The sequence below is a fragment of the Mesoplodon mirus genome (genome assembly GCF_964341445.2).
Source record: "Mesoplodon mirus genome assembly, chromosome: 8".
Classification (NCBI taxonomy): domain Eukaryota; kingdom Metazoa; phylum Chordata; class Mammalia; order Artiodactyla; family Ziphiidae; genus Mesoplodon; species Mesoplodon mirus.
In genome coordinates, this window is record NC_138984.1 from 113405214 (window position 1) to 113432495 (window position 27282).

The 27282-nt window shown below is 56.0% G+C and overlaps 1 protein-coding gene across 4 annotated transcripts in view; it reads right to left on the reverse strand.

Moving 5' to 3' along the window:
* GLI2 (GLI family zinc finger 2) overlaps positions 1–27282 on the reverse strand; it is a 253944-nt gene that overhangs the window by 43287 nt on the left and 183375 nt on the right. For all 4 annotated transcript variants that reach the window (XR_014294838.1, XM_082630344.1, XM_082630342.1 and 1 more), the window contains exon 3: positions 21246–21351. Coding sequence is in view for 3 of the 4 variants with exons in the window: in XM_082630344.1 (XP_082486470.1) it covers positions 21246–21351 (106 nt within the window). In the remaining variant the exon portion in view is untranslated. The remainder of the gene's footprint in view (positions 1–21245; positions 21352–27282) is intronic.

Below are 27282 nucleotides of genomic sequence, written 5' to 3' on the forward strand. Positions count from 1 at the left end.
ACTGTGGGGCTGCCTGGCGGGGCCGGAATCAGTGTAGCCTCAGCAGCTGGGCCCGGAGGTGGCAGGTGGGGGCCGAGTCCCCATGCTGAGGAGCTCGGACTTTTCTCTCTACATCTCTGCTACCATCCTTTGGAGGAGAGTGACCTCTGTTATCCCCTTCTCATCACATCATTCTCCAAGGAAACGGGGAGGAGCTCGAGGTTCTTCCAGGCCACGCCCCTCCCCACAGGGATGCTGACTTCAGAACAGCAGCCCGTGATGATGGCCAGCCTGATGGCTGCCGGGAGGAGACATGAAAACTCGGGCACCAACAATGCACCTCACCCACGAGGGCTCTGGGTCCAGAGACGGAGGTCACCCCCCAAGCCGTGTGGCCAGAGACGCAGGCCGGGACTCAACCCAAGCTGCCTCACTGCCGGGACGGTGCCGCCCTCAGCCCAGGCTCTCCCTGCCCCAACAGGGAACAGTGTCGAGGACTCCTTGTCCCCTTGGTGTGACACAGCAGGAAGCTCGGAGAGGCCACTGCCTGCCCCTAAGCAGATTCGACAGGGGATGGGCGTGAGGTGGGTTAGGTAACAACAAAGCTGATGACAGCGTGCACAGAACAGCCCCTACCCTTCCGGTGCCAGGCCTGGGAGTGGGGTCTGGGCCAGCAGAGCCTCCCAGGGGGGAGAGAAGCAAAGGTGAGTCCTTAACACAGGGCACAGCTGGGTTCTGGAGGCTGTCCAGGGGGACCCAGGTCGGCGTCCGGAAGCAGCGGGACAGGGCCAACCCCGATCCTTCCCACTTAGCTGGGTGGCCGCGGCCAGGACGCTGGTCCTCTCTGGTGCCTCTCCAGGTGGTAGACAAAGACCAGCGCTGGGCACATGGTAGGGGGTTCACAAGCACTAAGCCCCTTCCCTTCCCTTTTCAGCAACAAGCCAGCTCGGGGTGCGGAGCGTCTGCTGACCTGGGCCTGTGGGACCCAAGACAACAGGCCCATTAACACAGCTACAGACGACTGTTGAGACATCTCCTCTGGGAAGCCTCCTTAGATGTCCCTTCTGCATGGCACCGCTCAGCTGTGCCCTGACCTGGCATTTCCTCAAGACTGGTTGCCAGCTGCCACGGGGTCACATGCATGTATTTCGTTTACTAATCTAAATTTAAAAATCCACAAAGTAGGCACCTTATGCCCATTTTACAGATGAGAACACTCTCAGAAAGGCTAGGTCCCTTGCCCAAGGTCACTCAGAGAGCAAGTATCGGAACCACAACCAATCCAGGCGGGTCTGGACCCGAGCCTGTACCTGGGCCCGTCCCCCGGCAGAGAAGCAGGTGCTCCTGATGACTGCGACGTCGACACTGTGTGCGCGAGCGGGGCTCTGGCGGGTGCAGGATCAGGGAGGTGGCGGCGGCCCCGGGGAAGAAAAGAACTTACCCCCCCATCCCCCGCCCCACTCCAGCTCCCTATCCTCACCCCCACTCCCATCCCATCACCACGCACAATCAAGTCCGCTTTCAGGAGGGAGATGGAGCCTCTCCCTCACACTGTGCTGTGAATGACCGATAGGCTCCACGGTCACAAATGTCCCAGGAGACTGTCGTCTTAACAGACCGAACACAGCCGAAGGAATGAATCTCAAATGGCAGAATTCGAAGCATTAGGAATGCATTGGAGGGACCAGGGGCCTTCCCAGCAGCCCTGAAGTCCCAGCAACACAGCCACCCTTCAAGGCTGGTCCTTCAGGGACCAGAGCTGCTCTTTCTTGGACGCTTGCCCCATCCCGCCTGACAGACAGTCCCCACACAGGCGGTGTTGCCAGTACTGGGGAACCAAGAACTGCCGTCGGACCTACCAGGCAAGGCAGATGCCGCGAAATCGGAGCTGCTGCTTCAGGCCACCCCTCAGCCACAGCCTCCCTTTCTTCCATTTCCACGCTGTGGGCTGCGGGATCCTGACCCTGGTCTTAGCCGTGGCCCATCCAGGCCTTGAATTCTGGCAACTGGGCAGAGACTCAAGGAAGGGACCTTGAGGATGGGAGGAGGGACCAGATGTGTGAGCTCATTTTAAAAGATGGTCACATTCTCCCGGGCTGTAGGCACACACGTGTGCACACTCACACGCTTGCAGGCCTCAGTCAAACGGACCGGCAAAGTCAGCCTTTCTGCAGGCTGCTCGGTTTGGACATTACCTTTATGCCTTCCCTCCTACCCTTCGGCCCAGCTCTGAGCTCATCTGAGCCTGATTCTATCAACTGTTTCTTCCCATATTTGTTAACCTTCCCAAGAAAATTGCCCCAAGCCCTTGCTCTGTTCCCAGCGACCTGTAGGGAGCTCAGAGCCCAAGTGGAAGAGGCACAAACACAAATCAGTTTAAAGGTTCCAGCAGAGGAACAAATTCCCTAACTCTGCCTGAAGGTTCCTCAGAGGAGGTGATCTTGAGCTGGGCTCTGAAGGATGCATAGGAGCTCATGAGCACATTTTGCAAATAAAGGGTGCAGCACGTGCAGAGAAAGGCTAGAGCATAAGAACGTGTGTGCAAAGGTTATATCTTGAGGGGAGCAGCAGAGCCCACAGAGAGCTTTGGGCCGGATCTGTGTTGGACCCACTTCCCTTCTTCTGCTGTGGGTGGGCGCCATGTAGCCTCTGCCCTGACGATCAGACATTCCATATCCCCGGGCACCATCAGAGATGGGCATGTGCCCCAGACAGCCCCTTGGGCTGAAACCTTTGGGAAAGAAGTATGCTCTGTCCACAGAGGTTGCTGTGTGGGTGGAGCCACTGGGGGCCCTGAGGGGAGAGGCCAGGAACAGAGATGATACACAAACATCAGAGCTGAACGCCGTGGAACCGGTTTCTTGAATTGAGCCCCTGGAGAGGGATCTGGCTTTGCCAGAAGCTGGTACCCTCAGCCTTTTCAGTTCTCTGAGCCAATGCACTTGTTTGTTTGTTTCAACCAGCTTCAGCTGACTTTTTCTGTCTTAGGCAACTGCCAGGGCCTGTCAAGGCGAGCCTTGACTAATCAGCCTCCCCCTGCCCGGAGTGATCCAGGGGCCCGGCTTCCTGAAAGGCAGACCCGAGCCGTAGTTCCTCGGGCCTGTGCACCCTCTGGCCTGCTGGCATCCTGCCCATAGCTGCTGGGTGGCACGGGCAGCTTTGCTGGCCCTTCCGTTTGTGTGTGTGTGTGTGTACGCGCGCACGTGCACGTGTGTGTGTGTGTGTGTGTGTGTGTCCTCCTCCCTGGAGGCAAGCCCAGCAAAGGGCCTCTCCTTAGTAGGCTCCTTCCTGTTTCCCTCCCTCCCTCCCTCTTCGGAGGGCCCTGCCGACCCCCTGGACAAGATTTCAGGGCTAGACCACCAGCCGGGCCAAGAAAGGAGGAAAAGGGACCAAGCAAGTGCAGACCTAGCTGGCCGGTTGCCGTTCCAGCCTAAGTGGGCGCTGCCAGGGATGCTATTCCTGAGCACGTGGTCAACATTCGCTGGACGCCAATGGCGTGCAGCGCGCCCAGCAACTCCGCAAGGCAGGTCGGTGCCCCCACTGCAAAGAGGAGGAGACCCGAGGCTCGGGCAGCTGGAGCCTCGCCCGAGGGTGCAGGGCTGTAAGCGGCCGAGCGCCTTTCTGACTCTGGGAAGGCAGACTCAGCCCTCTGACGTCCCCCGGAGCGCACGGACAGGCAAGCTCCCGCCACAGCTGTTTCTGCCCCTGACAAGCCCAGCCTGGTGTCCCTCTGCAGACGCGGCCTCAGCTGGACCCTGGGGGCCGGGGCGCAGGCGGAGGGGAGCTGATCCCACAGGCGGGCAGAGCCCGGACTCTGGGCATGAATTACGGCTCGGTCACCCCTTGTGGATGTCAGTCGTGCTAGCCCCGCCCCCCCCCCCCCCCCCCCCCCCCCCCCCGCCACCGGGCTGGCAGGATGGGGCGGCTGGGAGAGGGAAGGAGCTCCGTGTGGAAAGTGCACGCTGCGCTCCTGGGCGCCTAGTAGGTGCTCGGCCTGCGCCCACCGTCTCTTTTCTTAGGTTTAACAGATGAGCGAATGGAAGGAAGTCAGAGGGTGGCGGAGTGGCCCCAGCCTGCGTCCCCCAGCATCCAGCCCCAGGCCCCTTCCCATGCGCTGGCACAAAAGTTTTGCAGGCAGGCCAGGGCGCTGGGAACCCTGCACATCCGTGTGTATCTCAGCCTGAGCCGTCTGGGCCTGAGCGAGCACGCCTAGACCCTTGAGGACGGGCACCGTCCCTGGGCGCTGGCCCGATGGGGTGCGTTCCTACAGGGCGTTGGCTTCCGCCAGGCTGGGGGTCGGGGCTGGGGGGCCTTCGCTGATGGGAGGAGTCGGGGGGGGGGCGTCTGACCCCCGGCACCGCCTGAGCCAAGGCGCGGGGGCAGGAACCAACGTGCTCCTTAATTCGGGGAGAGGAGGGGACCGACGTGCAGGGATTCGTGCCCCTGGACCCCACCCACTGCGCCTGTCTGTAGAGGAGGGAGGACAATGCGGAGCTGACTCACCCAGACTCAGCAGAGCTGTCAGGGCAGGATCCCCCACGCGGGGTCGGCGGCTGGGAGGAAGCGCCCTTGGCCACCCAGAGGCACTCCTTCTGGCGGCTTTGTTCAAAGACCTCTTCCTGTGCGGGGCAGTAGAGCCAGAACAGGCAGGAGTAAGCCCTTTGCGCCCCATTTCACAGACAGCACGACTGACACCCAAAGCGACAGTTGGCACAGCCATGGCGAGGTCGGTGGGAACAGCAGGACCAGAACACTGACCCCCGAGTGCTGGGCATCACCCTCTCCTCGCCTGGTCCAGGGCCCTTCACTGAGAATGAAAAAGGAGAGGTCTGGTCGCTTGGGACTACGAGCCCACGAACCTCACCTCCGGCCTGCTTCTCGGGGTGACCCACGGCCCTCATGGCAGCAGGAGACCACACGCCCGCGAGGCCAGCACCCGCGCCCCCCCTGCACCCGCGTGCCCCTCGCGGCTCCCTCTCTGCTCCTGCGCCCTGACTCACTCACTCCTCACAGCGCTGGCCCTGGACGCCTGCCTGTTCCTCCATTCCACTCCTTCTCCTCTTCATCCCTACCCTGCCCCGGACACGGAGGATGGCTCGTGCCCTGGACCCTGGGCACGTCCATCTTGGCGGGTCACGTGGCGATGAGCTCACATGGAGGTCTGTCTCCCCTCTGGAGAGGCAGCCCCAGGCGCAGGCTGTAACTGTGGGGCGGAGGCCGGAGGGATGCGGCCACAAGCCAAGGAGCGCCAGCCGCCCCCAGAGGGTGGAAGAGGCCAGGAAGCGACTCTCCCCCAGAGCCCGCTTTGGGAGCACAGCCCTGCTGACATCTTGATTTCGATCCAGTGATACTGTTTGGGCTCTGATCTCCAGAACCGTGAGAGGATGAATTTCTGTTGCTTTAAGCCACGGAGTTTGCGGTAACTTGTTAGGAGCCAGGACGGTGTGTCGTGCCTATGGTGCTGGTGGGGGGGGAGGCCTTTGGGACGCAGCGGGAACTGCTAACATTACTGTCACACTTCTTCCGAGCAGGTCAGGTCTACAGGAAGCAGGGCCGGCGTGTTATTTCCTGGAGGAGCCCTGCACCCCACAGTGGGCGCTCCATCAGTGGCCAGTGGGCAAGGAAAGGGAGGAGCTCCCCTCCAGACTGGGAGGGCACCTGAGCACTAGGTCCCATCCCCCACGTCACAGGGCACCGGAGCGTGCCTTCCCGCCAGCCACCCAGATTACACGGTCACCAGCTTCCCTTAGCTTAACTGAGCGCGCCCTGCACACACCCCGACACACCCACCCTGCCCACCCTGGGGACCGTGTGCTCGCACGCACCGGTCCTGCCTTTGGGCTGAGATGTACCACCCACCAGGATCCCAGGGCCATGGGCGGGGTTGGCGGGCTCAGCGTGGGGAGGCCAGGACCCTCTGCTGTTGCCAAGCCGCTCAGGGCCAAGCATGCACTTTCTCAGACACAGCGGGCAGGTGGCCTCGGGCCCACTGATGTGCCAGAAAGTAAATGAATCCCCAAAGCTGGCCTTGCTGCTCCTCCCCCAACTGGGGCTCCTCCGCACCCGGGAGGCAGGGTGGGCATGTGTCTGCTCTCACAGGCACCCTTGCACGGCAAGGCCGCCGCCCTTGGCCTATGAATAGATAGAAACAGAGCTCCATCGTGCCCCGCTGGGTGGAGTTCAATCTCCTCTCCAAGGCTTTTTTTAAAAAATAAATTTATTTATTTATTTCTGGCTGCCTTGGGTCTTTGTTGCTGCGCGCGGGCTTTCTCTAGTTGTGGAGAGTGGAGGCTACTCTTCGTGGCGGTGCGCGGGCTTCTCATTGCAGTGGTTTCTCTTGTTGCGGAGCATGGGCTCTAGGCGTGTGGGATTCAGCAGTTGGGGCTCGCGGGCCCTAGAGTGCAGGCTCAGTAGTTGTGGCACACGGGATCTCTGTGGCATGTGGGATCTTCCCGGACCAGGGCTCGAACCCGTGTGCCCTGCATTGGCAGGCGGATTCCTAACCACTGCACCATCAGGGAAGTCCCCTCTTCAAGGCTTTTGTTTGTTGGTTTTGTTGTTTCTTGCTTGTCTCCTTTTTTTTTGCATGTGAAACTGTACCTTGGCAAGGTTGCTTACCACCTTTTTCATACATTAATTTTAAAAGTTCCAGAAATCAAGTCCTTTTCAAAATATACTAAGGGGCTTTGCAACTGTAAAGACAGGTGCAGTGAATTCTCTTGGAAATCACTGGAGAATTGCCTCTCCCCAGATCAGAGACCAACCTGCACATTCTGGTGCATCTGGGCTGCACCCTGTCCACATGGGGAGGCTCTGAAAACCAGCAAAAAGGACACCTGTAAACAGGAGCTGGACCAAAGCAGCCGGCCATTCACTGATTTTGTTCCTGTGGTCACGCATCATTCCCTCTGCCAACCTCAGAGTATGGGCCTCTGACGATGCTGGGCGGGGAGCTGGAGGTCGGAGGAAGACTCGGCCAGGACCCCGCTCCCAGGAAGTGGGGCAGGTGTCTGCCAACCTGACTGACACGTGCTGAACCAGGGGTGTCTGGTCAACCCTGATGTTCCCCTGCCTCTGAAGCCCCCCTCCCACGCACAGATCTCAGCAAAGGGCATGAGTGTCCAAGAGGCCGTGGTGATGACAAGCTGTTCGGAAAAAGACACCCCCACAAAATCACAAACGCTGGACTATGTACAAGAGCCAAGACATGGAAGCAACCTAAATGTCCATTGACGGATGAATGGATAAAGAAGATGTGTCATATATATACAACGGAATATTACTCAGTCATAAAAAAGAATGAAATAAGGCCATTTGTAGCAACATGATGGACCTAGAAATGATCATACTAAGTGAAGTAAGTCAGACAGGGAAAGACAAATACCATATGATATTGCTTATATGTGTAATCTAAAAAAATGATACAAATGAACTTACCTACAAAACAGAAACAGACTCATAGACATAGAAAACAAACTTATGGTTACCAAAGGGGAAAGGTGGGGGAGGGATAAATTAGGAATTCGGGATTAACAGATACACACTAATATACATAAAATAGATAAACAACAAGGTCCTACTGCATACACAGGGAACTATATTCAACATCTTGTAATAACTTATAATGGAAAATAATCTGAAAAAGACATATATGTAACCAAATCACTTTGCTGTACACATGAAACTAACACAATATTGTAAATCAACTATACTTCAATAAAACAAAATCACCATGCTGGGACCTCTGGGATGAGGGTGGGAGCATGGACACTGACTGCAGCCTACAAACAGTATACAAGGTGCTGGAGCAGAAAGAGGGGTGGGAAGGAAAGGATTCATTCACTCTGCTGGTGCAATCTGAGAAGGCTTCCTGCAGGAGGTGGCATCTGAGCTGGGCCTCGACTCTTACAGAGGAATGGAAAGGAAGCAGTGAGTGGTGCAGGCTTGGTGTTTCGAGACAGGAGAATAGCTGAAAAAAGGGCAGGTCAAATCGGGGAATAGGTAGCAGAGTCCTAGGGTTGAAGGTCATACCAGACAGCTGGGTGGGGGGAGAGCACGTGGGGAAAACCATGAAGCAAATGTTGGTAACCTGAGCCGGGTTTTAACAGGAACTTCCCGTCACCCAGACACTTCATCATGGGAGCAAAGAGACTGGGCACAGACTGGGAGAGGATATTTGCACCAGAGATAACCAACCACAAAATGAGTAGCCTTGGGGCTTCCCTGGTGGCGAAGTGGTTGGGAGTCTGCCTGCCGATGCAGGGGACACGGGTTCGTGTCCCGGTCCGGGAAGATCCCACATGCTGCGGAGCGGCTGGGCCCGTGAGCCATGGCCGCTGAGCCTGCGCGTCCGGAGTCTGTGCTCCGCAATGGGAGAGGCCACAACAGTGAGAGGCCCGCGTACTGCCAAAAAAAAAAAAGGAGTAGCCTTAATATATAAAAAGCTTAGTCAAATCAATAGGAAAAAGACAACTCCACAGAAAAATGGGCAAAATAGTTGAACAGGCATTTCACGAGCAGGAAACATCATTGGCCAAGAAACATATGAAAGGATGTAGTCAGCATCATTAGTGATATGGGAAGTAAAAAAATTGAATCACAGGAGATGCCATTTAAGCAAAAATTAAAATGTGGATGACATCACCCTGATAACAAGGGTGCGGAGCAGGCTGAACCCTCAAACACTGCTGGTGGGAGTGGCTCGGCAAAAAATCTGGCAACATGGAGGAGGGTTAAAACGTGACTACCCCATGACTCAGCAATTTCAGTCTCAAACACACATTTATTCTAAGGAATGGGTGGTATGTGAGGCCCGGAGGATGGTGTTAGAGCTTTCACTGCAATGATGTTCAAAATAGCAAAAGCACAGACGCATCCCAGGTGCCTGTCAGTCCAGACTGCTTCAGAGCAGTGAGAATTAACGAATTAAGAGCCCCACGCACCAATGGGATGACTCCCTGGAACATTCCATGACCCGTGAAAACCAGGTTCCCCAAGAATCCATCTGCAATGATTCTATTTATATAGAATAGAATTGCTCTATTTATATAAGCACACAGAGCAAACCCAAACAATGTATTATTACAAGAGTCAGACATCAGGTACAACTGTTACAGACACAGGGGGTGATAACTCCAAGTCCCAGAGGGTGGTGGAGGGGGAGCCCCGGGGCAGGACCCTGGAGGGCCACACGGGGCCTCAAAGGTGCTGGCACATACCCCGTTCCCGGGCAGAGCAGGGGACAATGGTCATTCATACTCTTTACATCGTAACCATGCTTTTACTATCCTTTTGTACATCTTCAGTGTAATAAGATCAGATTTTTTTTTTTTTTTGCGGTGCGCGGGCCTCTCACTGTCGTGGCCTCTCCCGTTGCAGAGCACAGGCTCCGGACGCGCAGGCTCAGCGGCCATGGCTCACGGGCCCAGCCGCTCCGTGGCATGTGGGATCCTCCCGGACCGGGGCACAAACCCGCATCCCCTGCATCGGCAGGCGGACTCTCAACCACTGCGCCACCAGGGAAGCCCCTAAGATCAGATTTTTAAAAAGGATGGCTGGGTAGAAGCTGGCCGAGCGGACGGGGGTTCTGGGGTGGGGAGTGGAGAGACCGCAGGGCTGTTGTGGAGAACCTGTGTGGGCTGCTAGCAGGGTTTGAGGGTCCAGTGGTTGTCTCCAGGGTCACCCAGTGGGCTCACCTTGGCTGCTCCATCTCTCTGCTGCCAGGTTCCCTCCCAGCCAGCCCCAGACCCTAACTCTAACCCTAACCCTAACCCTGCTCTGCGACCGACACACGTCTGTATACACATGCAATCCTTCCGACCCTCCACTCACCCCGTTCCCATCCCAGACATGCACGTTCCGCCAGACCTAGCTGAGCGCCAGCTCTCAGCTGTCACTCCCCGAGCAGGGCAGAGCCATAATAAAGAAATCACTGTGTCCAGCTGATGAAGAGCAGATTTCTTACTAAGTAAACACTGATGTTTTGGTCGGGAAATTAGGTTATAAAATTGCACCTACAAAGGAGGCCATACAGATGGACTTGGTTAAGCTCTAGCCACACAGGCCACGGGGGTTAATTCAGTCACCCACCCCTGATCACACTTTCTTCTTGGAGCACAAGGATGGGAAGGTGATCAGTGCTTTCAAACATACAAACCCAAAAAAGCAGAAGAAACAAGAGTGAGTTATCAAGGAGCCTTTTCTCCTAGCAGAGGGATGACATGTGCAGAGCTGGGGGGCTGAGGGGAGGTGGTGGGCTCCATCCACCTGTCTGGGGAGCCGCCCAGGTACCTGAGGTGTGAGCTAGCCTCTGGGTATGTGGGTCCTGCATCTGTAAGAGGAGCCACCCTTGGCTGAGCACAGCTGAGCAGAATCTTCCAGAAAGTCACGGCTTTATGGGGATGGTCCCATCACAGGGCAAATGCAGGGGGCTGGAGGGGGGAGGCACGGATGGGAGTGAGACACTTGGTCGTGGGGTTGGGGGAGGGGCTTTGTTAGGTTTCCCTAGGGGTCTGGGCTTAAGCAAGGAGAACAGGCCTGGGCGGAGGGTGGGCTACATGCAGGGAAACTCCTCCACGGTGAGAATGCTTCCACTCTGGCCTGGCCAGCCAACGGGGTGTGTGGAATTTCCTTTCCTGGATGCCTGTCAAAACGAGATGGATAATCCCAAATAGTTTAGATAAGACATCCCGTCTTCTTAGAGGGGGGTGGGCTATCGATTTCTACCCAGCTTTGGAGTCCATTAGCGTGTGCTTTGAAAAGGGCCCGGGAGTCGAGGCCTCTCACTGGAACAAGAGCAACTCTGGGGCTAACAGTGGGACGGACAGAGGCAGGCCTCCGTGCCTTCCTGCTGACAAACGTTTTCCCCTCCTGGTTTCCTGGTGCTCTGGGTTCCTCCGACCCCTCCTCTCCCACCTGCACACCACTCTGTAACTGCTCGATTTCCCCCCCTCCCCCTCCCAGGCCATGAGCTGTCTGTGAGCACCCAGACTGCACCTCCCTGGACCGTATCCCCGGTGCAAGGCTGGCACATCACAGGCACTGGGTGAGTGTCGTGAAATGAACAAGTGCTAAGAACTTCCCCACTGAGGGAAGCAACAAGTAAACGCTACTTTGCTTGTGTGGGACAGGTCCAGTTCACATTTCACAAATACAGCTCCTGGAAGGGTAAGATGAAGGAAGGAGCTCACATGGTGCGGACATATTTCTTCCCTGTGGGCCCCAGGGCACATAGTTGGTACAGCGATGCTGGCTGCAGTGATGGAGGCTTGGAGAATGGCTGCAACAGGACTCGGGGGCAGGGCACTGCTCACGAATTCTCTCAACCAGTGTGGACCAAGGCTGGCAGGAGTGACCCCGAGTGACAGCACTTGGGACACCGATAAATCCAGCAAGAATGAATTAGGCTCAATAAACAGATGCATTCTGGGCACCGGCAGCAGCTTCCACCCGGAGTGAATGACACGGAGGCGGACAGTGGGAAAAGACGCCCCCTCCCCCCTCAAAGGCCAATCTGTCCGCCAACACCTGAAATTTTACTGTTAGTGATTAATTCCTTTGGATTGATTACAGCCAAGATAACACAGCGTAGCCCTAAGACCTACAATGAGATGCCTCTTCCTCTCCGAGGATAATCACAGCATAGAGAAGAGCTCAGGCTTGAGGGTCAGATCTCACTTTCTGGCTGAGGGATCTTAGCAAGCCCTTAAATTCTGGAAACCTCCAATTTTCTGCTCTATGAATGGGGGAGAATATCACCCACCTTACGGGGCATTGAGAGGACTGGATCTAATATCATCTGCCCAGCACCCAGCAGAGTGCCTGGAATGAAATGTGGGTTTCCTTCTGGTGTCAACAGGAGAGTGGCAAGAGAAAGCCATTGTCCAGCAATCACTGGGCACCAGGACCTGTCCTCTGTGCTCTATACTCACTCACTCACCTAATTCTCACAAGCACCCCATGTGGGCTACTGTTTTGTCTCCATTTTAGAGATGGGGAAACCGAGGCTCTGGAGGTTAACAGCCAGCCCAAGGATGTCAAGGGTATATAGATGGCATAGGACTTGAACCTTGGCCCCACCCTGTTCTCCTACATCCTGAGGGTGTGGAATGGGAACTGCCCAAGATGATGGGGGCCCAGCGGGTCCGGAGGGGCGCCAGAAAGATCACCTCTCAACCCTGCAGGACCTTTCCACCAGGCAGTGCCTCCCCACGCCTGCTCTGTGCACCCTCCCCTGCTGTAGGCCCGCCTCATTTCTGCACATCAAGATTTGCTTCACTCCTGGGGCCTCTCCTGCCCTCGGCTGACCATGGGCGCTCTGCAAAGCCCAGAGTCAGGCAGCAACCCTTCTGCGAGGGCCAGCGTTCAGCAAAGATCAAAGGGTGGGCCGCCTTATCAGACACGCTCCTCATTAAACTTTTACGGGCAGATTCCATTATAAATGAGCTGTCCGACCCACGCCGCTGAGCAAGATCCTGGAGCTGGGGATCTGAAGCTCTCAGAGGAGGGAGGCTTCTCCAGAGGGGTCAGGGCGGAGAACAGCCCTCTAGGGTCAAGCTGCCCTGGTTCAAGTCCCCGCTGTGCTACTTACTAGCAGAATGTCCCCGGAGACAGCGGTCACGCTCGCCGTGCCTCCGCTTCCCCACATATCCAGCGGGAGTGACATGCTGCCTTTCTATGTGGTGTTGATGAGGGTCAGATGACATAATCCAGAGGGTGGACACAGGCTGCTGTGGCTGCATCTCAGTTAGTCTGAGAGCCCAGCATCCTGCCGCCCAGAGACAGGAAGGGACGTGCCTGGAGGTCTCTCTGAGGGCCACGCCCGTCACCGGGAGCCACGCTCCACATCTATCTGTCACTCGGCCCTCAGACAGCCATGGGGGGAGGGCGAGCTGCCCTACAAACTGCATAGTCCTGGGCTTTTCTGGGCTCCGTGTCCACCTGCCGGGCAGTTCCTCTGAAGATGCGGTCAGCCACGTGGCTTTTAAGGAGCGCTCCCTGGAGACGGAGAGGCAGTGTGGGCCGAGGGGGAGGAGGACAAGGCCCCTGGTGGGCGACCGGGAGCCCCCGCAGCATCTTGACCCGGGATCCAGGCGGACAGACATGCCCTTTGGAAGTTTCTTCCTTTCTTCTATCTGTCGCTTGACAAAAGCACGCACATTGGCAGAGGGCAGAGAACGGTCTTCTCGAAACACAAGCAAAGCCAGTCCTCTCTGAGCCGTGAACCTGGTGTGTTGGGCCAAGAATCAAGAAGAAAATCTTCGTGTATCTCTCTGCTCCCCTCGGTGGCTGGCTGAGGACAGGGTTGTCAGGGGCCCGGGACAACGCAGGTGAGTTGCAAGCCGAGCCGACTGCGTGTTTATTACTCTCACGACGAGCCGGTGCCGTCTTGATGGAACCCTGACCTTGGCAAAAGCCATCTTCAAATCCCCCCAGACCTGACCTTTCGTGAGCTCAGCCAGCAACAGCCAAGAAACTACCTTCTTGAGGGAAGCGGGGAGGACCATCCCCACTGATATGCAGTCGCCAGGACGAGGTAGGGTCCAGCCGTCCTGAACAGCTCTGGTGGGGGTGGGGGTGGGCAGTGTACACGCGTGACGGAGCGGCCAGGAGATGGTGGGAAGCGGAGGCCTTCACACCCACCAGCTGGCACTCCTTAAAGTACCTGGGACTTTAAAGTACGTGTGGACTTTTCAAGAACTGACGGCTAAGTCCTGGGGCCATCTGTCCCTAGCAAGAGCCCTGCTCCCTTCCTTCTCCATGCAGGGTGGCCTTGGCTGTGACGGCTGGAGCACTGCTCGCCCATTACAGCTCAGGATCGGGTGATCTTCAGGTCCAGAATCCAGGCAGGTGCTGGGGGTCGTGGATGTCAGAGGTCAGGTATGGAGACCGGCGGGGGACTGTCCTCCCTACGGGTGAGATGGCTGTGGCCATCCCCTTCCCCCCCACCCCCCTCCAGCATGCGCACCTCCTTCCGCAGACTGAGAATATGAAGAGATTTAGGTCAACTCGTGGGCACCTGTGAGTGGGTGATGAGGCAGAACTGGGGGATGTTTAACACCCATACTGCAGAGCTGTTATCATGGAGAGAAAAGCCCGAAAAGCCTGCTGGCTCTGACCCTGGACAACCAAAACACAGCTCTGGGCCCGCTTTCTTGGGTATAAAATAAGCAGGGTGGCCCTTAACTCTGGCCTGTGGGTGTCTACAAACAGGCATATTCCCAGGCCTCACCTGAGCCTGAAAGAGCCAAAACTTCTGGGGTCGGGGCCTAGGAATGTGCATCTTTGAGACACATCCTAGTTCAGATTTTCAGCCAGGTTTGAGAACTGCTCCACGAGCTGGTGTCTCTAACCCTTCTGGGCTGCGAGCAGTTGGAATTGGTCCTCTCTGAAGGCCCAGTGCAGGGCTCGGAGGGGAAGGACCTCACAAGCAGGGTGAGGAGCTGAGATCTACCCAGTGCCCTGCACCAGCAACACAAGCTTCTACCCTCCCTGCAAACACGTGAGTTGGTCCCGGCCCAAGGCGGCCCTGACTCCCGCACACACCGAGGAGGTAGGGGGGCTCCAGCTGAGGGCCCTGCCGTGCCCCGCCTCAGCCTTGGTCCCCACGTTACCCGCTGAGCCTGTTTCCAAGGGGCAGGGGCAGGAGGGGATCCAAAGAGCTGTTCCCTGCTAGCGGTTACCAGGTGATGGAGACACTGCAGGACATCCTCCCCGCCCTTGAGAACGGACTCTTGGAGACGCAGGAGCGCGTCCCCACGGGGTGGGGGGGGGGCAGGGTCACAGGAAAACCACACCTGACCGGCAAGAACATCCCCCCAACCATCTGTCTCCCCATCACCTGTGATTTATGCAGGTGACAGGTGCCGCTCCACAAGTCCAGTGTCCTTTACCCTTCTGGAACCATCTGAGCATTAGTAAGCCACGCAAGGCTGGTGCTGGGTTTGCACCTCCAGGAAGGTAGCTCTGGAGAGGGCTGGAGGGTGGGTGTCTAATAGGGAGCCGTCCAGATGGGAGGTACGGGGTGGGTTTCCGCACCCTGGACCCACTGCCTGCGCCGCCCCCGTGTAGCTGCCGGTTCGGCCGGTGCGCGGGCAGCCCCGGCCCGGCTCCTCCTCCGTCCCAACCACAGTGACAGCTGTAGCCGGTGTCCATCCCACGCCCCTCCTTCAACAGCTCCCATGGTTACCCTGAAAATGAACCGGTCCACCCCCCTCTGCTCCTGGTTGCCCAAAGGGTAAAGTCCAAATTCCTCAACTGGGGGGAAAAGAGACCCCTCCTCCCGCCATCCCCATTCTCCACCTTGGCGCGGCGCGGCCCCCAGACGGCATCCTCTTCCAAGGTCCCGCCACGGCCTGCTTCGGCCACAAGGAACCTCCTCGTCTAATAACGACAGTAATCACAGTCCTCCTTAGCATCTAGTGCATGTTTCCAAACTGTTCTAAATGCGCTCTTCCTCTTACCCCATTTAACTTTCCAAATAACGCAGTAGATGGGGTAGGTACTATTATCATGCGCTTTTACAGATGAGAAAACAGGTTCATCCGTTCAGGCTGGTCAGGTAGTCACACCCCAAGGCTGCTGCGTCCAGCGCTGGGGTTCAAGCCCAGGTGGCCTGGCAGGGCCGGGGGCGGAGCGCTCCGCCCGGAGCCACGCCCACCGCGGCCAGGCGAGCCAATGGGCAGTGGTCCCGGGCCGGAGCGGCCGCAGAGGCTCTGGCGACAGGACGGGAGACGACAGCCCACGTCATTTGCTGCGCAACGTCTGCGTGATTAGACGCGTTTGGTGCCGGCGAGGAGGCGCGGCTACAGCAGGGGCTTGAGGGACCGGGCGCTGCGCCAGGCTCCGACCACACTGATCACCGAAGCCACGGCCAGGGGGCCCGTTTTCCTCCCAGGCTTTATCCTGTTTCCCACCTGGGGCACCCACCTGGGGGGATGAACGGGTAGGCTTTCCAGGGCCCGAGGTTAGCCCTGAACACGTGCTGTGTCCCTCCTGTGGCCTGGGCAGGAGCCAACGGCCTCCAGGATAACGTAGAGATGCCGGGAGCGCACCCCAGCCAGAGGCGGGCTTTGGGGGGTGGGGGGCTGGGGGGCTGGGCCCCTCAACACTGGAGCGGAAGCAAGCAGGCCCCCCGTGCAAGGGTGACCTGGGAGGGTCGGTGCAGCCCTCTGGGCCTCAGCCTCTGCATCGGTAAGATGCATACTACAGCCCCATTTCACGGGGCCGTCAGGAGGGGCACCTGATAGCACACAGCCAGGCTGCAGTGCAGAGCCTGGCCCCTGCAGGCCCTGCACAGATGATGGACACCTTTTATTGTCTTGTGCTGGGTGATGCCAGACTTAGCACTGGGGCTTGGTGATCACAAATGAGCCGAATAATGACACGCAGAGATGTCCGTGTTCGAATCCGGGAACCTCTGAATGCCACCTTCTATGGGAAAAGGGACTTTGTAGATGGAACTGAGTTAATGATTGTGAGACAAGAAGGTGGTCCTGGATTTCAGGGCCCTAAAAGCAATCACTGCCATCCTTACAAGAGAGGCAAAGGCAGGAAACTCCTGCAGACGAGGAAGAAGTGGACGTGAGAAAGACGCAGGAGGCCAAGAGGCGGTGTGGTGAGGGGCAGGGAGTGAGGGGCTGCATAGGCAGCCTCCAGAAGCTGCAAAAGCCAAGGAAATGGATTCTCTCCAGGAGCCGGAAGCTTCCAGGAGGAAACCAGCCCTGCCAACACCTGGATTTTAGGCCCAGAAGACTGACTTCTGACTTTCGTCCCCCACAGCTCTCTGAGGGTACATCTGCATCGTTTTAAGCCACCAAGTTGGAGACAGGCAGTTACAGCAGCAGGAAACAGCCCTACAAGTAAAGAGCCATCCAGGCCAGTGAGTGACAAGGCCATTTCCACAGGCCTGCTGGCCGGGCCAGCCCTCCCCTGCTGCCTGCCACCTCCACTTCCTGCTTCTCTGGGTGCCCCACCTATTCTCTGTCCCTCACTGGCCAGGAGGGAAGCAGGCCCCGGGACGGGACATGGCCTGTGTCCAGTCCTGACCTGGGGAATGGCAGAGCCTGGAGAAAACTTGGGGGGGCCACCTCCTGGCCACAGCTCTCTACTAGCCTGGGGAATGACAGTACTGAGGGTCCCTGACTCAGTGCCAAGGTCCTGCCTGCAGCCGGAGCATCTCAAGCCTGTAATGTGTGTGTGATGTGTGTAATGTGTGAGGGCTTCCCTGGTGCGCACTGGTTGAGAATCTGCCTGCCAATGCAGGGGACACGGGTTCGATCCCTTGTCCGGAAGATCCCACATGCTGCGGAGCAACTAAGCCCGTGCACCACAACTACTGAGCCTGGGCTCTAGAGCCCACAAGCCACAACTACTGAGCCTGTGCTCTAGAGCCCACGAGCCACAACTACTGAGCCCACGGGCCACAACTACTGAAGCCCGCACATCTAGAGCCCGTGCTCTGCAACGAGAGAAGCCACTGCAATGAGAAGCCCTTGCACCGCAACGAAGAGTAGCCCCCGCTCGCCACAACTAGAGAAAGCCCGCGTGCAGCAACGAAGACCCAACGCAGCCAAAAATAAATAAATAAATTTATTTAAAAAACCAAAGAAAACCCCAAAACAAAACAAACGGTGGGCCCATCCTAGAGTCTCTGACTCAGCAAGTCTGGGCTGCAGCCTGAGGCTCTGCATTGCTAGCAGGCTCCCAGGGGAGGCGGCTGGTCCAGAGGTTTGGGGGCAGTGCCCTAACAAAGGGCTAGGTGAGCGTTCATGAAGGAATCGTCTGGACCCGTGCAGGGGACCTGTGGTCATACATGTGCTCCCAAGAGCGAGGCCAGCATGTGGCCAAGGGCCAGGGCTCAGGAGTCGGTAATTAGATTTCAAACTCTCCCACTTCCTCAGTGGGGGCCCTAAGATGAATTATTTAACCTCTCTGTGCTGCCTCAGTTCCTTCATCTGTAACGTGGGGCTGACATGAAATGCGTATCTTTTAGGGTTGAGAGGATTAAGTAAGATGAACACAGGAAGTGTCTACAGCAGAGCCTGTCCACAAGGTCAGAGTTATTTCGAGAAACGGCAGTCGTCAATGGTGACGTCTTCTTACATCTCTGTCATTGCCCCTAGGTATGTGGGGACATGGGAGCCAGGATGCTCCCCTGCAGTGACGCACACCTGCCTGCACGCTCCCCCAGGGAGCTCTCAGCAGTGCGCATGTCTCTGACCAGCACAGGGCCCCTTGCGGGGAGCACTTTGCTGCAGGCCTGCCGTGCTCAGGATCTGTGTCACGGAACCAGCCAAACAGTTCTCGAGCAGAGAATCAGCCACTCCAACCCCCTCCTGGAAAGGGACTCAGCTCCCTTGATACTCACAGGATTCTCAGATGCCACCAACTGAGCAATTTTGGGGTGATGTACCAGCTCTAAGAGTACGCACCTTCCAGAAGCCGCCTGAGCTGTGGTCTCAGCCACCTGCAGCTGGAGAAGCGTGGGAGGTGGGCAGAGGGCTGAAACAGCCCCACCACCCACCAGGGGGACACAGGCCTGTCAGCAGCAGGTCCTAGTCAAGTGAGAACCAGCTACATGCACCAAAATAAAACGCAAAGATCCCAGCATGTCACAGGGGACAACTTGAAGGGACTCCCACTGCACAAATCTGGGACAGTTTGAGCAACACAATAAATAGCGACAGCAATAGAGTATAACTCACAGAAGAAGACAAATATCCACACATTGATTTGACACAGATAAATGATCAAATAAATAGAGAAATGGGGGCAAAGGGACAGCTCTTCCTTATAGGAGAATTCCAGTCGATAAATGTGGAAGGAATCACGGAAATAGAAAATCACCATTTGGCAAATACTAGACGTTACTGTTTTTGGCAAGAATCAACAATGGACGTTCAAGTGAGTGGGTGAAAATATGATGAGAAACAGGAATTTACATATTACCCAAGTATTGTCCCACAAGGGACTTGTAATTACAAAGGGATGAACTTTAAAGTGGAGAAACCCAGCAGACGTCACCATAAGCAAACGATCAGAGTTAGCCATCTCCAGGGATGAGAAGTATGGTCGTCATGGGCCCCGACACGATGCCCTAGGAGGGCACAGCACCACTTCTGTGGGATAACCCCATGCATCCTCTGAATTTATCAGGGGGCAACACCAGGCAAACCCAAATCGAGGACATTTTATACAGTAACTGGCCTTTCCTCTTCGAGGGTCAAGGTCATATGTAAATTTGTGCAGCCACTTCGAAGAACAGCATGAAGGTTCCTCAAAAAACTGAAAAGAGAGTTGCCATATGATCCGGCAATCCCACTCCTGGGCATATATCTGGACAAAACTCTAATATGCACCCCAACGTTCATAGCAGCCCTGGTTACAATAGCCAAGACATGGAAGCAACCTAAGTGTCCATCAACAGATGAATGGATAAAGAAGATGTGATACATATACAATGGATTATTACTCAGCCATAAAAAAGAATAAAATAATGCCATTTGCAGCAACATGGATGGATCTAGAGATTATCACACTAAGTGAAGTAAGTCAGACCGAGAAAGCCAAATACCATATGGTATCACTTATATGTGGAATCTAAAATATGACACAAATGAACTTATCTACGACACAGAAACAGACTCACAGACATAGAGAACAGACTTGTGGTTGCCAAGGGGGAGGGGGTGGGGAAGGATGGAGTGAGAGTTTGGGGTCAGCAGGTGCAAACTAGTACACAGAGGATGGATAAACAACAAGGTCCTACTGCAGAGCACAGGGAACTCTATTCAATATCCTGTAATAAACCATCATGGAAAAGAAAAAGTGTCAAGGTCATGAAAGGCAAGAGAGACTGAGCCATGTCCTGGATTAAAGATGACGAAGGAGTTATGACAACTAAATGCAAGGGCTAAATCCTGACCACGGAAAAAAAGGACGTCCGCAGGCAACTGACCGAATTTAGATACGATTTACGAGTTAGTTAACAGCACTGGCCCAGTCTTTGGTTATGTAAGAAGTGACCGTTTGAGGAACCGGGTGAAGGTATACGGGAAATCTTTGCACTAGTTTTGCAAAGTTTTTATATGTCTGAGATTATTGCAACATACGAGACCTCTTGAAAAAGCACACCGAAGTCCCAGATTTGCCTTGTCTGGGGTGAGCAGCGGGTGCCCCAAAACAGGAGTCACCTACCCCCCTCTCAGGCGCAGGACTTTGAGTATAGTGGGGTCTCAGTGAGTTCTGACTGGCTTTACTCCAGCGGGAGCTGGGAGAGGAAGCGGGGTCTGTCTTCAATGGGTGGAATGCCCAGCGGGTGTCGATGGCTCTCAGAGCAAAGCTCAGAGCCCGCTGGACGGAGGGTGAAGACACCTCATTCCAGTGCTACAGTGTGGTAGGAATCCAGGGAAGGACCCCCACTCAGGGTGGGCTCCCAGGAGGAGGTGGCCCCTGAGCTGAGGCTTCGGGACTCTGGAGGAGGTGGTCAGGAGGAGGGGCCGCTCCAGGCAGGTGGGGCAGTAGGGGCTGAGACCCAGGTACAGGTGGGCTAGAACCATAACGGCAGCTTGGTGTGGACAGGTCGGGTGTCTGGGTCAAGAGGCAGGTGTGGGGCGCAGTGGAGATACAGGGGGTGGGGTGAAGGATTCAGCCTCTCTCCTGGAAGCAAAATGGATGAGGTAGCAAGGGGTCGAGTCTTGGAGTCATAAAGACCAAGAAAAGTGACATCAGCTACGGGCTCCGAGACCCTGGGTGGGAGTGAAGAGGGGCAGGGACAGGTCTAGAGAGAGACACACAGGGGACACACGCCTTCACTGGGGGGTCCTAGAGCAGGGAGTAGGAGAGGCCCCAAAGAATAACCTTGAGCGTGTCCTTACCAGTAGGGTTACCCTGTAATTCACTGTCCAAACTGGGGTACTTGAGAGCATGAAAGGGGGGCGGGGCACTATGGATGATTGTGTTGGGACAATGTTGATCCAAAGTCACGGTACTTATAGGGGGACTTTGATCTGCAGGGCGTCCCCACTGCCTGGATGGGGGAAGAGCCTCGGGGCGCTTGTGGACACACCAGGGCCCCCTGCATCCTTGGAAGCCGTGATGTGGCAGATGGGTGCGCTTCCTTCTCCGGTAACCAGAGGGGAGCCGGGGTTCACACCCCACAGTCCGCCTTCACACCGGGCCAGCGCACGCCGGGGTGACAGAGGTGGACAGCGCTGATCAGGAGCTCAGAACAGAGGGACGAGGCCGGGGCGGCGGGCAGAACTTACCCGTGCGCGCCATGGATGGAGTGAGGCTCGTAATGGCACCTTCCCTCCGGGTGTCGCATGTCAATCGGGAAGGGGGCGTGGAACGGTGGCAGGAGATGTGTCGGCACTGCGGAGGGGAGAGAGAAACAGGACTTCAAAAACTTTTCCCCTCCCTCGAAAAGCACTTTTCAAAGGGCTTTAAAGCTCAATGAATTTCAGAGCAACAGCGCTCAGGACAGGGGGGGCTCCGGGGTGCCCGGCTATCACACACCCACAAAGGGGGATGAATAAATAATCAAAGTCAGCCCGGGAACCCTACATCCTTCACATAAAAGACCCCCAGCTGCGCTCTTGACAAAGACAAGCAGCTAAGCGCTCTTTGAACTCGGGGAGATGACAGACTTGGCCGCAAATCAGGGCTGACAGAGCCGGCAGGCTTCGGCCCATCCTGGCCTCGGCCGGGTGTGGCGCCCGCAGCCCCGGGGCACGGCCTCCGGACGCTGCGGCCCCCCATGCTGGAGACACTGACCTAGAACTGTCTGTGGAGGCAGGGCCAGCTCCCGGCTGCGGCCAGCCTCAGGCAGGCCGAGTGCCACCGAGCCCCGTCCTGTGGGCAGCCCACAGTGGACACCTCTGTGGGTCTGTGAATGCCCCAGCTCTCAATATGCATTACGGACCCCAAGTGCGCCGGCCCCCGGGATGCCAACGCCGACACGTGAGACCTGGCTGCCAGAGTGCGTCAGCCTCCACAAATCATGATACGTGTAAGGATGCTCTCTGCTAATTAAAAAAAAAAAATTCCTGGGTACCCTGGAGGCAAGCATAATTATAGGCCTTAGGAAAACAAGGCTCTTGAAAAAGTAGTTACACGGGGAAAAGGGCTAAGATTTCTCAGTCAGCTCTCGCTCAGGCTGAGGGCCACGGGCCAGTGAGGCTGAGTGTTGAGTCTGAATTACTCAAGAGGTTAAAGACATCCAGTGGGTTCGTTTTCCACGCATACAGGTCAGCTGACTGCCAGGCCTATGGTGGTAAATGCACACAGATAATGCTGCCGACTGTGTCTGTACAAGCAGATCCTGGTATTGTAAGTACTACAAATTCCTTTTCTATTGTGGTAAATACATATAACATAAAATTTACCATTTTAAACCATGGTTAAGCGTACAGTTGAGTGTGCCACCACCATGCAGCCCCAGAACTCTCCATCGTCCCCAACTGAAACTGTCCCCATTAAACACCAACTCCCTCTCCCCCTCCCCTGGCCCCTGGCGACCACCACTCTCCTTTCGGTCTCTATGGATTTGACTCCTCCTAGTATGAGTGGAATCACACAGTATCTGTTGTCTTGTGGCCGGCTGATTTCACTTAACGTCCCCAGGGTTCATCCACTGTGGCATGTGTCGAATTTCCTTTTTTTTTAAAATATATTTTTATTGAAGTACAGTTGATTTACAATTGTGTTTCTGCTGTACGGCAAAGTGATTCACTTATACATATATATATATTCTTTTTTCTATTCTTTTCCATTATAGTTTATCACAGGATATTGAATATAGTTCCCTGTGCTCTACAGTAGGACCTTGTTAGTTATCCACCTATATAGAACAATTTGTATCTACTAACCCCAAACCCCCAACCCATCCCTGCCCCACACCCCACCCCCTTGGCAACGACCAGTTTGTTCTCTATGCCTGTGAGTCTGTTTGTTTCATAGATAAGTTCATTTATATCGTATTTTAGATTCCACATATAAGTGATATCATATGATACTTGTCTTTCTCTGTCTGATTTACTTCACTTAGTATGATAATCTCTAGGTCCACCCATAACGCTGCAAAGGGCATTATTTCATTCTTTTTTTACGGCTGAGTAGTAGAATTTCCTTTTTTAAGGCTGAATAATATTCATTGTATAGATATACAGCATTTGGGTTATCCATTCACCTGCCAACGGACACTTGGGTTCATCGCTTATGAATTTTTAACAAGAGGAAACCTTCCTCCTGACGTTTAACCTTAATTTTTACATATTCAATTTTATCTCCCTAATTCCACAATCCTGACACCCTCCACGGCGACTGGGAATAAAGAAAGCAAATCCTCTCACTCTGATTAAATCAATTTGCCAAACCCAGACTCCACAAATCTTGGGCTCCGAGGAAACCTGACACTGGCGCGTTGCCCCATCCCTGCAGTCGGGCGCTCCCTTCTGGGGCTGGTGATTGTGGGAATGACCACCCTCTTCTCCCCTTAGGCCCGTGTCCTCTGAGGAGGTGAGGCTGGGCGTGCAGCTGTGACTCTGAAAACGGTGACAGGAGGACCAGCCACCCTCTGGGAGTCACAGACCTGGAGCAAAGCTGCTGCGCACCAGCTGCCTGGCTTCAGGCAAACTCCGTTACCTCTGCATCTCCCTGTGTCCATCCACAAACAAGTAACACCAACTACTCTTAGGGTTGCCCTGAAGATAAAACGTTCCTGCCGAGAGGTGCCTGTGCACATAAGAAGCACTCTGCACGTGTTACTGCTGCTGATGACAATTGTTACTAATGTTTGGAGCCCCGCAGTCCATAATCAAACCATGATTACACCATTTACTGGCTGTGGGGCAGGGGACAAGTCACCCTCTGCTCCCTGCAGACCCTGGGGAGGGCGGAGGGCCTGCTCGCCGGCTTACAGCCTGGGAGACAAACTGGGCTTCCCCAAATCCCCAGGGGAGTCAGCAGGGAAGCAGTACTCACCTCCCCAGACCTGCAGGAAAGAGCCTTTATGGTTTTTTTGTTTCCATTTTTTTTTTTAAATGCAGCCAGGCAGACCAGATTACAGTACTGTTAACAAAATAAACATGATTTGCTTTTGTCTATTTCTGTTTCCCTGCATATCCGAAAGCCCCCTGAGGCAGCCAGGGTAGGTGTTACTGTGCCCATTTCACAGATGAGGAAATGGAGGCCAAGGGTGATTTCAGCCCAAAGTCATGAGGCTGAAAGACAACACAGCCAGGAGGTGAATCCAAGGCTCTGGACGGCTGGGCATGGGCTTTTCCCTCTATGCCACCCCAACGAACACTCCGAGACTCCCCGAGTGCAAGGGTGATCCCGGGGTCTTTCTGTCCCGACCTTGCTTATGTGTCATATTTAACAAGCGCTCACACAGCACTGGGCCCTGTTCTCAGTGCTTGCAAACAGCAACTCCTGGGTCTTCACGGCAAGCTCAGGCTGCACTCACCCCAGAATTCCTAGTCTTTCCACCGACCATTCTCCAGCGCCCTGGGATGCTCCTTTCCCCCGATCTCGAACCTGCAGAGGTTGAAGGGGGTCCCCTGAGGCCACAAGAGCCCAGACCTTCCCCTCTGCCCCAGCTATAGCAGTACTCTTCTCAGAAGTCATGCAACTTCGTCCAGGTCTAAAGAGCAATGAAACCCCCAGGAGTGAAGCGCTCATGGTAGCTGACCTGGCAAACATGAAGCGGACATGGCACCGAGGTCACCAGGCTGCTGCACAAGACCAGGCTGTGATGTGTGTGCATGTGTGTGTGTGCGTGTGTGCGCACGCGCACGAGAGGTTGGGGAGGAGGACCCTGGGGCTTCCCAGCAGAGGCATAAGGGACAGCCGCCTGCAGGGTCCTGCTGCAGCTGGGGCTGCCCCTCCTTTCTGCCAGGTCCTGGGGTGCAGCCTGTGAGGTTATGGAGGCAACGGCTTCCTCTTTCTCAAGTCAGGGCCGCAGGGCAGGACTTCCCCCCGCCCTGCTGCTCCCAGGATGGCTGACACCCATGGAACGAGCAGGCAGCAGGGGCTCTGGCCACACCCCCGCACCCCAACCTCACCCGCTTGGGATCCTCAGGACGAGCCTGGGAACTCGTGTCAGTGGTTCCTCCCATCCGGGCAGGGACGTTCGGGTCGGCCAGCAGCTGGAGTGTGGCAGTCCCCAGCTGGGTCAGGAGGGGACGTGCCTCAGGTGCTCACCCTCAGTGACGTCAGCTGCCTCGTGGGGCTTTGCTTATGGCGTCTCGTTTAGTTTGACCACTAACCCTGTCCTTATCCCCATTTTTCAGGAAAGAACATCAAGGCTCAGAGTGGCGTGTCTGTACCTCTAGGTGAGCCACGATCAGGCCGTTGGTGACCGCTGGTTTCACTGTCTCTCTGCACTCATTCCCGTGTGCCTTCCTGGAGCACAGCGCCGGCACAAAGCTGGCCCTCAGCAAATAGGGCCTGGGAGTGCTCACTTCCCACCCAGCAGCTCCCAGTGTCGGTCCAGGATGGAGCGCCACGCCTCGCATCAGCCAGAGTCCAACCCGGGGACCCGCTGTCCGGACCCCTCTGCCCGCCTCAGAGAACCACCGGACCATTCACGTCGGGGGGGACTACCTCTGGGCACAGTCACTGTAGGAACAGCCATTCATTCGTTCACTCATCCGCCTGTACCAAGTGCTTGCTGTGTAGCAGCGCTGCCCCAGGTCACAAAGCCGCAGCGCTGCTGCCGGCACAGAGCTGTAGACATTGCCCGGAAGAGGGCACAGGAGCAAACCAGAAGTACATTGATACCCTCACATCAGGGCGCTGAGAGTGGGAAGGAAACCGAGTCGGGCAGGGGAACCGAGGGGGCTCGGGCGACGCTGGAGAAGTCAGGGCTCTCCGAGAGAGGGTGCGCCTGGTGGGGCGAGGCCAGCGCAAAGGCCCAGAGCCTGGTGGGGGGAAGAGCTTGGTGATTTCAGCACAAGGCCACCTGGGCTGGAACAGAGGGGTGGAGCTAGGAGGTCCTATAAGCCCGGGCAGGCAGGCTCTGGGAAAGACTTCGGGATTATTTTCTGGGAGATTTGGGAGGCCCCCGGGGGGTCCTGGGTAGGGAGTCACGTGCTCTGATGAAACTTTTCAAAAGGCCGCATGAATAGAGTCAGGCTGAGGGAGGCCGGGCATGTGTTATCCAGGAATCCCAGAGTAGCCCTGCCACTAGGCGGCCCTGGGACTCTGGGGACATTCCGTCCCCTGTCTGGGTCTCATGTTATGCTTTCGTACAACGGGGATTAGATGAGCTCCATGCGCCTTCCTCCCAGATCCTGCTGTTTGTGAAAGGTCACCCGCTCCCCCGGGGAAGAGCCATGCTTGTCCCAGCCGGTGACTCAGTGAGGCTTTAGGAAGGATTCTGAGCAGGTCACGGAGGTCGGGGGGAGGAGGGAGGGGGGAGGGGGAGGGGGGAGGGGGGCCGGGGCAGGGGGCCCGTGCTGGGCACTGTTTCCTCTTTATGGTCCTCTCTGTACAACTCACTGACCTAGCAGCCCCGCTGAATCCACTCAGCCCCTGGCCCCATCACCTAAGCCCTAAGCCCTGTACATCCGCCAACCGTCCCTGGGACCAGCTTTGCACCACAGGTAAACTGAGGGATGAAGGTTGACGCTGGCTAATCTGAGGACTCAGGACCCTCTCAGACCAGCACGGACCCCTACCGGCCCCCACGGCCCTGATGGAAACATTCAGCGGGGACTGCTTTGCCCAGAGCCGATCGGGCAGGCCAAGGAAGAAGAGTTCCCACTCCGGACCTCCTGCGAGACAGCACGTCATCCAGAGGCCGTCAGCAGCACCCAAGGGACACAGCGAAGGTGGACGGAAAGAACAAGGCGGCCTTCCAGAAACATAGTGAGTGGGACCCGTCCACACACTGTTTTCATTGTGGGCTCTTTGTTTAAGTTCAAAAAAAATCCAAAGTAAATCATGTCCTTTCAGCATGATGGGGGGGGGGGGGCACGCGCGCGCGCACACACACACACACACACACACACACCCATATGCCATTTCAAAGAAATGGCTCTCTTTTTAAGTTTCTGAGGAAGAAACTCTAAGATGGGAATTTTCTATGGAACTCCCTGCCCCCTCTGAAAAAAATGCACATTTGGTTTTGATCCTACACAGAAGACCAACAGTTTAAGAAGTTGACGATGGTGGCGTGATGGCTTTTTTTTTTTTTTTAAACCCCAGGATTTTTCTGCACTAAGGTTTACATGCTAAATGCTCCTTGGCTGGTGGTCCCAGGGGTGAGGGCACGTTTGTGTGGGGAGTGTCCTTGGTATA